At 39.3% G+C, this 15,174-nt stretch overlaps 1 protein-coding gene across 2 annotated transcripts in view; it reads right to left on the bottom strand.

The window, feature by feature from the left end:
• Positions 1-7,548, bottom strand: part of LOC121420973 (mitochondrial inner membrane protease subunit 1-like) — a 74,625-nt gene extending 67,077 nt beyond the window's left edge. The window contains exons 1-2 of one of the 2 annotated variants that reach the window (XM_041615535.1): positions 7,328-7,548; positions 5,230-5,564 (exon numbers count right to left, since the gene is read on the bottom strand). Coding sequence is in view for 1 of the 2 variants with exons in the window: in XM_041615534.1 (XP_041471468.1) it covers positions 7,328-7,330 (3 nt within the window). In the remaining variant the exon portion in view is untranslated. The remainder of the gene's footprint in view (positions 1-5,229; positions 5,565-7,327) is intronic. The other variant, XM_041615534.1, reaches the window with a different exon arrangement.
• Between the last annotated feature and the right edge of the window lie 7,626 nt (positions 7,549-15,174).

Genomic DNA, 15,174 nt, shown 5'->3' with positions numbered 1-15,174 from the left:
CATGGCGAGATACTTTATCTTGCCTTGGCGAGATACTTTATCTTGCCTTGTCGATATACATGTAATAGCCTTAAATATGTCAACATGATGGCGAGTTAACGTATCTCGCCATGTCCACATACAACCTATATTGTGTATTTGTGTCCAAACAAAATGTAAAAAGATAACAAAGTTCTACTTTGGTACAATTCTGAGACAAGAAATTTTATCATACAATATACATGCAAGCCTGCAAATGTTATGAAGTTGAAATTATTTAAATGATGCATTTTAAAAAAAGACTTCATCCATCACGAATGCCGTCCAAAGCCTCTCTTTGCAATTAAATTTACCCTGATCTAATTTCTCAACACAGTGAGAGGCCATGTAGCCCGGGGAGGGGGGGGGGGCACTTGACCAAAAAAGTGGTGGGGGTGTGCCGCGGGCGAGATAAAAAACAGGGGCCTTGGAGCAGGCTTATTATAAAAAGGAGGGTCCTCGGAACGGGCTTCGGAACTACAAATGTTTGTGAAAACGGGGGTCAATGGAACGGATAGCCAGCGTGTGAGTGCGTATGCATCCCTACGGAATGGGTATGCATGTATGATGCAGCTAGCCCGGCGGCATGGCCGCCAGGTGCACTCAGGCAGAGGCGATGGTCGGACAGTCCTCTGCGGCTGCTTTTCACCACAAGTGGAGTGCCTCTGGCCGTCTCACCTGCATCACGCAGTTCAATATAGCAGCAGTGCTGAATTTGAAAACTACTTTAACTCGCACAAGATGTTCAGTGATACATGGTTACTCTTATGTCCACTTTTTATGAACTAGACAAATAAACTTAGAGATATGATGGTTATTTGACAAAAAAACCCAACATGGCCAAAGTTCATTGACCTTACATGACCTTTGACCTTGATCATGTGACCTGAAACTCGCACAGGATGTTAAGTGATACTTGATTACTCTCATGTCCAAGTTTCATGAATCAGATCCACAAACTTTCAAAGTTATGATGGTAATTCAACAGATAACCCAATTCGGCCAAAGTTCATTGACCTTTGACCTTGGTCATGTGACCTGAAACGCGCACAGGATGTTCAGTGATACTTGATTACTCTAATGTCCAAGTTTAATGAACTAGACCAATAAACTTTCAAAGTTATGATGGTAATTCAACAGATACCCCCGATTCGGCCAAAGTTCATTGACCCTAAATGACCCCTGACCTTAATCATGAGACCTGAAACTTGCACAAAATGTTCAGTGATGCTTGGTTACTATTATGTCCAAGTTTCATGAATCAGTTCCATAAACTTTCAAAGTTATGATGGGAATTCAACAGATATCCCCAATTCGGCCAAAGGTCATTGACCCTAAATGACCTTTGACCCTGGTCATGTGACGTGAAACTCATGCAGGATGTTCAGTGATACTTGATTAATGTACTTGATGTCCAAGTTTCATGAACTAGGTCTATATATTTTCTAAGTTATGATGACATTTCAAAAACTAAACCTCAGGTTAAGATTTCGATGTTGATTCCTCCAACATGGTCAAGTTCATTGACCCTAAATGACCTTTGACCTTGGTCATGTGACATGAAACTCTAATAGGATGTTCAGTAATACTTGATTAACCTTATGTCCAAGTTTCATGAACTAGGTCCATATACTTTCTAAGTTATGATGTCATTTCAAAAACTTAACCTCAGGTTAAGATTTCGATGTTGATTCCTCCAACATGGTCTAAGTTCATTGACCCTAAATGACCTTTGACCTTGGTCATGTGACATGAAACTCTAATAGGATGTTCAGTGATACTTGACTACTCTAATGTCCAAGTTTAACGAACTAGACCAATAAACTATCAAAGTTATGATGGTAATCAACAGATACCCCCAAATCGGCCAAAGTTCATTGACCCTAAATGACCTTTGACCTTAATCATGAGACCTGAAACTTGCACAAATGTTCAGTGATGCTTGATTACTATTATGTCCATGTTTCATGAAACAGATCCATAAACTTTCAAAGTTAATAATAATAATGATAATAATAATAGCGGCATACATGTATTTACCCAGGATAGCCACTTCAGTTCCGAAAACTGTTCTCCCAGCGGGCCCTGCTATTATTACCCCGGCTTTAGCACGGCTACCTTGATCTGGCGCTCGAGCATTCGAGGAATTTCTTCCTACCGGGTACCCATTCACCTCACCTGGGTCGAGTTATGATTAGAATTCAACAGATACCCCCAATTCGGCCAAAGTTCATTGACCCTAAAATTTAAATGACCTTTGACATTGGTCATGTGACATAAAACTTGCGCAGGATGTTCAGTGATAATTGATTGACTTTATGTCCAAGTTTCATGAACTAGGTCCATATATTTTATACATGTAAGTTATGATGTCATTTCAAAAACTTAACCTCGGGTTAAGATTTGATGTTGACGCCGCCGCCGTCGTAAAAGCGGCGCCTAGTCTCACTCTGCTATGCAGGTGAGACAAAAATGCTATGCCTTGGAACGGAAATTTGACGGTAAAAATGGGGGTCCCCTTCGCGGCACATACCCACTATGCATTATATACTGAGTGCCCCCCCCCCCCGGCCATGTAGCAGCCAAACCCAACACAGAATGAAAAGGGCGGCAATCTTGTAACCCCCCCCACCACAAGAATATCAGATTTCCAAACATGTGCTTCTCAAGATTGTGCAATACATAGCGAAGACAAAGAAAGTTAAATGTATGTAAACAAATCGCAGAGGGTTAATGTCCCTGAATGAAGGGACTAGTCTTTGTTTTCAGTCACTTAAGAAAATGGCAAACTGGATAAAGGTGAAATAATCATTTTTAAAAAAGTGATTGTTTGGAATGAAAAGACTAAGATTAAAGGAAATATGAATGAAAAATATCCATAGTTCAATCGCTACTTTCATTACTGACAGAACAATAATATGTTTTATTAACTTCTCGTCAATATTCCAATATGGCAAGACTCCCATTTAAGACTAGCGAGCAAACGTTATTGGTGAGGTTCTGGAATGAAAGCAAAAAAATAACTCACACAAGTCACACACAAATCCCAATACACTAACTTTGATGATACAATCACAAGTGTTGCATAAAGGTCAAGTCCACCTCAGAAAAATGTTGATTTGAATAGAGAAAAATCAGACAAGCACAAGGCTGAAAATTTCATCAAAATCGGATGTAAAATATGTTATGACATTTCAAAGTTTCGTTTATTTTCAACAAAATAGTTATATGAACGAGCGAGTTATATCCAAATGAGAGAATCAATGATGTCACTCACTCACCATTTCTTTTGTGTTTTATTGTTTGAATTATAGCATTTTTACGAATTTGACGATTAGGACCTCCTTGCCTGAAGCACAAAATAATGGAATTCCACGTGTTCAGGGAGGAATGAAACTTCATTTCATGACAATGACAAGAAAATAAAAATATTGCATATTTCATATAATAAAATACAAAGGAAATAGTGATGTCATCAGTTCCTCATTTGCATACCGACCGAGATGTGCATATAACTGTTTTGTGAAATGAAGCGAAAATTTAAAATGCCATAACTTTATTTTACATCGGATTTTGATGAAATTATGCTTATTGAATTGTTCTCTTTTTCTTCAAATCAAGTTTTTGTTTGGGGTGGACTTGTCCTTTAATGCGATAATTTCGCATACACACATTTCTTATAGATCCATCATGTCAAAGACTATGACAAGAACGAAGATCCATACCTGGACTAACAATATTGTTCTTTCTTTATTATATTTAAAGACCTGTGTGGGTAAAAATACTTATCTTTTTTATACCCTTTTTTACATTTTTGCCTGAAATTTGTATTTTACCCTCTAAAAAGTACTTTTTGATTCAAAGTTGAAAACAATGTGGTGGGGTAAGGGGGTTATGCAATGAGTCATCAATACATGACACCACCACAATTTCTGAATCATTCATTATTTGCCTGGGGCTGGTGGCTCAACTTGTCCCCATGCTGAAGTTTCCCCGCCTTTCCCTACAAGAGCAAATAATTTGCTGCTGAAGAGTTGGTATTTCATCCACTAGGAGTTCCCCTTGTAGGCTATAGTCAAGGTTATATGGTACATGAAGGTTTCTTTTCAAATTACTTTCCTGGCTTTTCTTCAACATCTACACTATAGGTAGAGGTACACTCACTTTATCACAAAGAAATGCATGAAAGATACATATGTGTTATGTAATGACCAATTTTAACATTACTCCCATTCTAGTGCCCTATTGATCTACCCAGGGGGGGTGGCACTCAGTATATAATGCATAGTGGGTATGTGCCGCGGAGGGGACCCCCCATTTTTACACTCAAATTTCCGTTCCGAGGCATAGCATTTTTGTCTTGTTGAGAAAAAGAGAGAAATCCGCTCCAACGCTTCGCATATTTTTTGTTACGCCACTCCGATCACATCGATCTGCTACAATGAGCTGCAATTTTGGTAAATAGCGGCCGCAGAGCTCACCCGGCGGATTTCGCGCTAGTTGAATCATGCACGCATGACCGTTCCATAGGGATGCATATGCACTCACACGCTGGCGAACCGTTCCAAGGACCCCCGTTTTCACAAACATTTGTCGTTCCGAGGACCCTCCTTTTTACTATAAGCCCGCTCCAAGGCCCCCGTTTTTTGTCTCGCCCGCGGCACACCCCCACCACTTTTTTGGTCGAGTGCCCCCCCCCCCCGGGAGATCTACACACATCCTACCTGCCTACATGTATATATGTAGTTCAACAATGAATGGATGCAATGTAGGGCCTAAAAAAAGGGTTCTCTCCTACCCCAGTCTCGATCGGCCATTTTTGTTATGAATCATAACAAAATGGGCCGATCAAGACTGGGGTAGAACTAGGGTAGGAGAGAACTTTTCGTTTTTTTGAGGTTCCAGTCTGTGCCTTGATGTCAGGATACTACCACTCGTTAGACCATCATCCATAATCGTGGTAAGTGCATAATTTCTGTTTTCATAATTTATCTTGCTACATGTAGATATTTTGACCATAATCTACCCTTGTCCCGTGAGTATGGGTAAATACACGGTGAGCTCCTGGGCGCCCGCGCTTCCTGGGTTAAGTGCCCATAGGCCATACGGTACGGTACCGTATGGGCACTAGTATTCAACCCAGCATAATTCAAAGATTTTGAAATATTCCCGAAAATATTTAGAAATAGGGAACTTATCTCAATTACATACCTTTGTTATTTCCAGGGTAATCTGTTGTCGGTATTTTCTTTATCAATCCGTCGACTGTATGCACGGAGGATCACTCAACGCTAGTACAAACACTAGTATTCAACCTAGTGAGGATAGATAGCAAATCTCAAAAGGCACAAAAGGGTTTAGATTGCTAGATTAGATCTATGTAAGCTTCTGGCTTTGATTAATTCCCTCTTTGGTCTCTTCTAAAATGGTGTAGTCCATAGTCTGATGGTACAAGGGCAGCTTGAGAGACGGGGCCATCTTTCATCGGTCACTAGGATTGAATACTAGTGCCAAAAATCATCGCCGTATAATTCGATCGCCCGTGACTGGTTGAAGAAAAAAAATAATGGGAAAATAACCAGCATTGCTCTTGGAAATAAGACGGGTCTGAAATTCAGGTAAATTCTATATTTCCATATACCGTAAGGGCACTAGTATTCAACCTGGCATAATTAAAAGATTTTGACATATTCTCCAAAATACTTAGAAATATGGAATCTATCTTAATTTCATACGTTTGTTATTTCCAGGGTAATCTGTTGTCGGTATTTTCTTTTTCAATCTTTCGACTGTATGGGCGGAGGATAGAATTATGCGGCGATGGCCTTTTGCACTGAATGGCACTAGTATTCAACCAAGTGAGGATAGACAGCAAATCTCAAAAGGGTTTAGGCCTAGATTGCTAAATTAGATCTAGATCTATGTAGGCCTAAGTCTCTGGATTCGATTAATTCCGTTTGGTCTCATCTCAAATGGTCTAGGCCTAGGCCCTAGTCCATATTCGGATGAGACAAGGGCAGATTGAGAAACAGGGCCATCTTTCATCGCTAGGTTGAATACTAGTTCCAAAAACCGTTGCCGTATCGTATAATTCGATCGCCCGTGCACACAGTTGACTGGTTGACTTGAAGAAAAAAATAACAGAAAAAGAATTACCAGTATTTGCTCTTTGAAATAAGATGGGTCTGAAATTCAGGTAAATTCTATATTTTTTTAGTATATTTGAGAAATCTCTCAAAACGGGTTGAATACTAGTGCCTTTGCGGTATTTGAGGAAACTCTCAAAACGGGTTGAATACTAAATTACTACGGTAGTGCCCTAGTTACGGTACATGGAGTGAATTAGACCAAAAGCTTCGGTCTCTGTTTTGTTGGTTGTTCAATTCAGCTGAACTCCGTTAGCTTCACTCACCAAATACAGAGACCGAAGTTCTAGCGCGATCTGTACAGGGACTCAATGGTCATATGTTTATGTACTTAAGATCGGATAAAACGGAGAAGTGAATTTGCGCGACAGCCGAGGTAAGTCACTGTTTTTGTTCCTTTTAACTTCATTTTTCTCCGTTTTTGGGCAATTAATGCCAAGAGGGAATATAAATTTGCATTTTGGTCGCTTTAATAGGCCCCCTAGGCCTACTTAATTTTCAAAATTTTTATTTATTGACATTAAAGACAAAAATTGAAGAGCCCCGACGGGGGGATTTTGCATTGCAAGTCCCCTAATGCTGGCTGCACGATAGCGAGCCATCTGTGTACGAGGAGAAATAAAATTTAAAAATGTTACAAAACTCTTCGAAACAGACGGCTGCCAGCTGTCTAGGAGTGAATAAGCAGATATCGAGAAAGCATGACAAGCAAGCAAGTTGGCAGCTCAAACTCAAAGGGCCAAATCGTGGTTTTGGGAACCACTCGTAGATTTGTGTACGCGCACTTTTGTACAAAGTGAATGGAGGTGGAATTAGGGAACCGTGCGTGTGACTGAATAAAGCGCTGCTGTATGAAGTGAACGGTGGTTCCCTATATATCATGATAATGCCACTCAAAGTTAAGATTCTAAGCACAAAAGCCACAGAATTTAACATTTATAGATCTATCATCTAGCTAGACCAAAAGCTTTGGTCTCTGTTTTGTTGGTTGTTCAGCTGAACTTCGTTGGCTTTACTCACCAAATACAGGTACGAGAATAAAAAAAAATGTTAAAAAACTCCTCGAAACAGACGGCTGCCAGCTGTCTATCATCTAGCATGTCTAGCCTACCGTACCAAACACAACCTTAAAGGCTTAGGCCTAATTCTTAATAAAGATTTACCATCTTCGTGAAGAGTTTTCAGATTTAAGAACAAGTCCTGGCGCTGACGTGAGGCTGTAACTGTCACAAACCAGGGGTCCGGGTCAGAAAGCTGTTTGTATCATAACTTTGTGCATTCATGCATCGAATGAGTGTTTGAACTGAATCACAGTAGGCCGTAGGCTCGAGCGCTCCAGCTATACGCTAGCTAGCTACGGCTTTTGTCAGCTCGATATCGCATGAATGGAGAGGTATCGCTCGCGAGCTAGTATGGAACGCGAAAATGACACTCTTGAGCTGATTGTAGCCCATAGATTTGGCTACGCTTTATCCAACCCTATGTTGTTTAAGATTTTATACAACGCTGTTTACTATATGAACCATACAGTATTTGTATAACCGTTTAAACAATCATGTTTAATTTACTGAAAATTAGACATGAAAATTAATCTTTGTTGCTTAAGATAGGACAAGTCCACCCCAACAAAAACTTGATTTGAATAAAAAGAGAAATATTCAACAAGCATAACACTGAAAATTTCATCAAAATCGGATGTAAAATAAGAAAGTTTTGGCATTTCAAAGTTTCGCTTATTTTCAACAAAATAGTTATATAAACGAGCCAGTTACAGCCAAATGAGAGAGTTGATGACATCACTCACTCACTCACTATTTCTTTTGTATTTTATTATATGAAATATGAAATATTGTTATTTTCTCGTCATTGTCATGTGAAATGAAGTTTCATTCCTCCCTGAACACGTGGAATTCCATTATTTTAACATTTTGTGCTTCAGGCAAGTAGGTCCTAATCGTCAAATTCGTAAAAATTGAAATATTGTATAATTCAAGCAATAAAAAACAAAAGACTCTCTCATTTGGATGTAACTGGCTCGTTCATACAACTATTTTGTTGAAAATAAGCGAAAATTTGGAATGTCATAACTTTTTTATTTTACATCCGATTTTGATGAAATTTTCAGCATTGTGCTTGTCTGATTTTTCTCTATTGATTCAAATAAATATTTTTCTGAGGTGGACTTGACCTTTAAACAATTATTGTAAGGTTAATTCATATAGTAAACAGCGTTGTATATTTTTTTTACTGTGCAGCCCCTTTTTTCTGGTGGATCCAGGATTTCCAAAAGGGGGCACACTATACGAGGGTATAATTTGAGGTTACAGCCCGATAGACCGCGGGTCCGATAGACCGCGGGTCCGTCAGACCGCGGGTCCGATAGACCGCGGGCCCGATAGACCGCGGGCCCGATAGACCGCGGGTCCGATAGTCCGCGGTGTGTGTAAAATTATGATCAGGACAATATAGTGAAATCCATGTCATCAGGAGGTCAAAAGGTCATTGATACGAGTCCATGGGGTTCTATAACGATGACCCACAGGACAATCGCCCCCTGACATCTACTTCAAGGAAAATATTATCTCCATATTTTTATCGTCGGGGACTGGTACCCCCCCCCCCCGGAAATATGCCCTCTAGACGCCATAAGGAGCCTCTAAAATGCCATCTACTTGACGACATGGCGAGATACTTTATCTTGCCAAGTCGACTTAAATATGTAACATGTCAACATGGCGATATATCGGGATTCTTGCCGGGACTTGTACACTTCATATCTCGCCATGTGGACATATCGACTTGACAAGATAGAATATATCGCTATGAAATAATAAGCTTATTAATTACTTAGTCAGCGGAAGCGGGGGGTGGGAGGCTTTCACCCTAAATTTGAGGTGGGAGGACGGTCCCCCCTAAATTTTTAGTTGAGAACTTTTTTTTGTCGTCAATTTCTTTTCTACGTCCCCCCCCCCCTAAATTGAGGTAGACCACCCTAAAATATTTTTGCCCCTCCCCCTAATTTTGGTTGATAACCCTTTTTTTTCTTGTCAAAATATTTTGGTGGTCCCTCCTAAAATTTTGGTTGATTTGCTTGTCAATTTTTTACCTGTGTCCATCCCAAAATTTCAGGTGGATCCCCCTTAATGTTTTGCCTTCGGCCGCCAATGATTAATTAAGACATGGTAAGATAAAGTACCACGCCATGTCGTCACGTTAAGGCATTTTCACAATTATTATATTCATAATTATCTGGGGTAATTGTCTGGAGAGTAAATTTCAGGGAGGGGAGGGGGGTAACAGTCAACGGCGGTAAAAATATGGAGATAATATTTTCCTTGAAGTAGTTGTCAGGGGGTGATTGCCCTAATTGGGTTATTGTTATAGAACCCAGGCGCGGATCCAGGATTTCGAGGGGAGGGAGGGGGAGCAAATTTGACCTGATGTTTGGCGCCCATGTGTACTCTTCGAAAATGGCGCCCACTCCCTCCCGGCCAGGCTAACTTAAATTATCTAATAATCACATTAAAACAAAAATAAAGACCAATTTTTAATGTGTTCTTTTAAAAAAAATCCATGAATACATAAATACCAAAAGGTAGGGGACACAGGGGCGGTTCCAGTCTTCGGCAATGGGGGGGGGGGGCGGAAATTTGTTTCAGCCATATTTTCCCCGATCGGCAGCTCGAAGATAATTTTTTTTTTCTTTGAAGGGGTAGTCCTCATTAGAACTTCTTGGCTTTATTCTTATAAATTAATACATAATATCATAATCCTCATTTATATAATGCGAGCACGAAGCGCGAGCTAATTTTGGGGGAAATTTTATGTATTTTTTTCCCTAAAATTTGAACTGATTCTGGGCAATGTTTGTTATCCTGAAAAAGACATGTATGCAACTTAATAATTACTACGAACGCAAAGCGCGAGGGGAAATGAACTGATGAAAAAGATACCTGTTAAAGTAGCATTTATCAATCAAATAATGCGAGCGCGAAGCGCGAGCAGAATTTTTTTGAAATTTTCACCCAAAGAAGGGAAATTCTAAGCACTTTTTTTAACTCAAGCAGAATAGGTATATGAGTAAACAATTAAAGCAAGCGCGGAGTGCGAGCGGAAAATTTATAGATTTAGTCCTATAATATTTACTGAACGAGACACTCTATTCATGATTTGTAAATCCTAAAAAATATGAGTATTAATAATGCGAGAGCAAAGCGCGAGCAAAAAAAATTATACGTTTTAAACTGGTACCTGTTAAGGACTGCTTGCACTTAGCCATGAAGGCGTCACATATTTCAACAATCAAAAAATGCGAGCGCGAAGCGCGAGCTGAACATTTTTGAACATTTTTAAAGAAAGAATGGAAAATTTCAATCAGTTTTTGTAATCGTGAACAGGATAGCTATTTAATTTAACGATTGATGCGAGTGCGAAGCGCGAGCAGAAAAAAATCGAGATTTAGACCTAAAAGTTGGCCACTCTGTTCATGTTTTGTAAATCATCAAAATGATGAGTAATATGGGGTCTTCCTACATTAATAATGCGAGCACAAAGCGCAAGCAGAAAATTTTTGAAATTGTGATCTGAAACTGGATAATTATTTAAATGAGAGAACAACATGGGGAACTGAATGAACATGTGCGAGCATGTTTCATATTTAGACCTAGAATCTAGGCATTCTAAATACAACTTTAATCATGAAAATCATGAAACTTTGATAGTCCGATCTGAAAAAAGGAGTCAATATCAGCTGTATATTTCTAGCACTTTGTAGAAAAATTGTAAGGTGGATATGGATCCCACTTAAAAAAGAGCTGATATTATTATTACTTTGAGTTTTGACAGAGGACCGGGACATCCTTACGACATGCCATCATATGAAAATGATGACTATCTTCCTATTCATCTTGCTAAGCGCAAGAAGAAACAAAGGGACAATTTAATTATTAAATTGATATCATAATTAATGCCTAATAAGGGCGCGAAATCTGATGATATCATGTCATAAAACTGGATATATCACTTTTGTGATTATGAATAGGATGCATCAGTTTATACATTTTTAAACATTAATGCGAGCGCAAGTCGCGAGCTATAATTTTTGATAAACTGTCATGAAAAGGGGATTTTAAGTAGTTTGTAGTATAAACAATATTGAAACATTTATATAACTCGCCAATCAAAATGCGAGCGTGCAGCGCTCTAGCAGATGCGCCTTAACAATCAGACCAGAAAAGGGATATTTTGAAATCTTTATGGAATACACGAAAATATAGGTACCTGATATAAAAATTTGCGAGCGCGTATAGCGCAAGCAGCAAATGTTAATATTCAAACCATAACATTGACATTTTTACAGAGCACTTTTTAAAAACCAATTTGTAAATTACACAAAATAAGGAAAGTTCGATTTCCGAGGTGAAATATGTGTTGTATATTCACTTCCATACTTGATATTCGAACTCCATATTGAACAAGATATGTAAATCCCCTAATAGGCAATGTCAGCGCGAAGCGCGAGCGAAAGTTTTATATAGTTGCACGAAAGATTCTTTTTATTTTCCAAGTCTTCCCCTCATCTTATTTTATGCCTTCGTCGTCCTTCTCTTCCTTTTCTCCTCCATTTTTCCTTCTTTCTTTCCTTTTTGTTTTCTTTTTTTGCTCCGCCAAGGGGGGGGGGAGCTCAGCCCCTGGATCCGCCTATGGGGACAAGGGGCGGGAAAATATGACAAGCAAAAAATAAAGGTTATCATCGCCAAAGTAAGGTCATCTCGTCCCAAAATACATGTTTTATTTCGATTTCGAATGATGAATTTCTGTAATTATCAAAGACCAAAGTAGTAGGGGGACATTTGATATTGTGCCCCCCTACTATTTTGAGCAGGTCGGACACGTCCCCCTGCCCCTGAGATTTCCGCCCATGATGTAATATCAATGGGAGCGCGAAGCACGAGTGATTTTGGGGGGTTTCAATTTGGTCTAACTTCTCACCAGAGTAGGCCGTACTAGAATATTGTGAACGGGAGCTGTAGTTTCTGTACTTTTGTTTTAGTATACCCTTCAATATTATTAATGATAACCTCTAGGAAATATGCAATCTCGACTAATTATCCTCATCAGTTGCGTATTTATTCAGCATGGGTGCAGGGGGGGGGGGGCGAGGGCACCAAGAGAAAAAAATAAATGAAATGGGGGAGTAGACGTTAAAGAAAATCTGAGATTTTATTCTTGAAAAACACATTGAGGTATCTCACAAGGCCTAAATAAATAATGAGAACGAGAAGCGCGATCTGATTTTTTTAAAAGAATTTTCCTGTATTTTATCCTGAAAGCCTAAGTCAGGGGCGGACCAAGCTTCCGCCAATAGGGGGAGGGGCCATTTTTTTCACCATATTTTCCCCGATCGGCCGCTCAAAGTTGATTTGTCCAAGTGCCGTAATGAGCCAACAATTTCGAGGGGGCTCGATATGGCGTATCGCATAAAATTAATAAGAAGTTTGCAGTGAGCGAAGCGAGCAAGCAAATATATATGTTGACACTTTTATTATAAAAAATACAATGTTGTGATAGATTTTGACACAATATTTGGAAAATAATAGTATATTTCATCCTAATCCCTTTCCTTTTCTCTCTATTTTTTCTTAGCCTTCATTCTCTCTTTTTTTGTTGGGGGGGGGTGGGCAAACGCCCATGTCCTAACAGTCATTTTCCTAGATTTACTTTATAAGCAACATAAATGTGTTATAATCTCATAAGCAATATGCAAGCTAAAAATTGAATTTCATGTATATTGCCCTGAAAATTTAACATTCTGGGCAATGTTTGTGAACCTGAACAGGACGCGTATGTAACTAGATAATTACCACGAGCGCGAAGCGCGAGCAGAAATGTTAAATATTATGGACTGGTTAGTCATTAAGGCGATAAAGTTAGTCATTAAGGCGATACATATTTCAACGATTAAACTGAAAACTTTTGATATTCCAACCTAAAAAGATGAGATTTCAAATCCCCCAATGGGACATTCGACATTCATTTCCATCTCTCTTTTTTTTATCTTTCTTCCCATCTTTCTCTCTTTTTAATATTATTCTCTTCCTATTTTTTCTTCTCTTTCTTTTGCCTCTTCCTCTTTTTTTCTCTTTCCCCCATTACTTATCCCTCTTTCTTTTTCTTTCCCTTCCCCTTTTTTTCTCTTTTATTTATTTTTTTCTTCTCTCCCTCCCCCTTCCACTCTCTCTCTTTTTATTCTCTTCTTTTCCCCTCTTCCTCTATCTCTCTTTTTCTTATCTTTATTCCCATCTTCCTCTCTATTTAAATATTCTTCTCTTCCTTCCTTTTTTTTTCTTTTTCCTCCTTTTCCTTTCTCCTAGCTTTCTGTTCTTCTCTTCCTTTTCCCTCCTCTCTTTTTTCTCTTCTTTCCCCCTGTTCTTCTCCCTTTTTCTTTGTCTGTTCTTTCCCGGCCCTCTTACTCTCTTTTCTATTATCTTCTTTTCCCATCTTCCTCTCTCTTTTTATTTTCTCCTTTTCCCCTCTCCCCCTCTTTTTTGAGCGGGGGGGGGGGGGGGCGGGTTGGGTGAGGCAGTTCCCCCTCGTCCCCCCATGGATCCGCACCTGATAGAACCCCATGGTCTCGTATCATTTGACCTTTGGACCTCTCGATGACATTTGATATATCTGATCATAATTTTACACGCACTGCGGACTATCGGACCCGCGGTCTAACGGACCCGCGGTCTATCGGACCCGCGGACTATCGGACCCGCGGACTATCGGACCCGCGGTCTATCGGACCCGCGGTCTATCGGGATGTCCCCTAATTTGACATCTAAAAAAGAAGAAAAAAAAGATTTTCACCCACAAAAAAAATCATTACGTCCAGGTAAAATTTGAAAAGCAAAAGAAAACAAGGAAAAAAGGATCCTAACTTGTACGTGTTTGAGATGCCGACGCAGCCGCTGCAGGTATCAGCGTTGGTTGGGAATGAATATTCATGACGATGTTTATATTACTTTTTTCACAAAATATCGACAAAATTCAATAACTTCGTTATTTGTTATCCGCCCTTTGATGAAATTTCCAGCATTTTCCTTTGTGAATTTTGCTCTATTTATTTAGATATGAATATTTTCAGCCCGACCATCCCTTTAAGGACAAAACAAATCTAATTAAAAAAAAAAACTTTCTGTCACGCAGCGAATGCCGGGTGATTATTTTCCGCCGCTTCGATCACCGTTTGTTGTTTAACTCACCACGGGTATAATATAAGTGCAGCTTTATTATTTAAAAATGGTGGGAATAGGATCCAGTACTGAGTCGATGCTTAGATGATATGCTAGCAGGTATATTTGTTTTAAGCCTTATTTTCACGTTTGAAATGATTATTGCTCTATGCATGTCGCAAAAAAATGATAACAAGTGGAATGCCTCTGGCCGTCTCACCTGCATCACGCGCGGTTCAATAAAGCAGCAGTGCTGACTTTGAATACTACTCTAACTCGCACAAGATGTTCAGTGATACATGGTTACTCTTATATCCACTTTTTATGAACTAGACCAATAAACTTACAGAGATATGATGGTTTTTAAACAAAAAACCCCGACATGGCCAAAGTTCATTGACCTTTGACCTTGGTCATGTGACCTGAAACGCGCACAGGATGTTCAGTGATACTTGATTACTCTAATGTCCAAGTTTAATGAACTAGACCAATAAACTTTCAAAGTTATGATGGTGATTCAACAGATACCCCCGATTCGGCCAAAGTTCATTGACGCTAAATGACCTTTGACCTTAATCATGAGACCTGAAACTTGCACAAAATTTTCAGTGATGCTTGATTACTATTATTTCCAAGTTTCATGAATCAGATCCAAAAACTTTTAAAGTTATGATGGGAATTCAACAGATCCCCAATTCGGCCAAAGTTCATTGACCCTAAATGACCTTTGACCTTGGTTATGTGACATGAAACTCATGCAGGATGTTCAGTGATACTTGATTAACCTT

This window comes from Lytechinus variegatus, chromosome 9, assembly GCF_018143015.1.
Source record: "Lytechinus variegatus isolate NC3 chromosome 9, Lvar_3.0, whole genome shotgun sequence".
NCBI lineage: Eukaryota > Metazoa > Echinodermata > Echinoidea > Temnopleuroida > Toxopneustidae > Lytechinus > Lytechinus variegatus.
The sequence above is the reverse complement of the archived record's forward strand: the minus strand, read 5'-3'. Positions and strand labels throughout refer to the sequence as shown.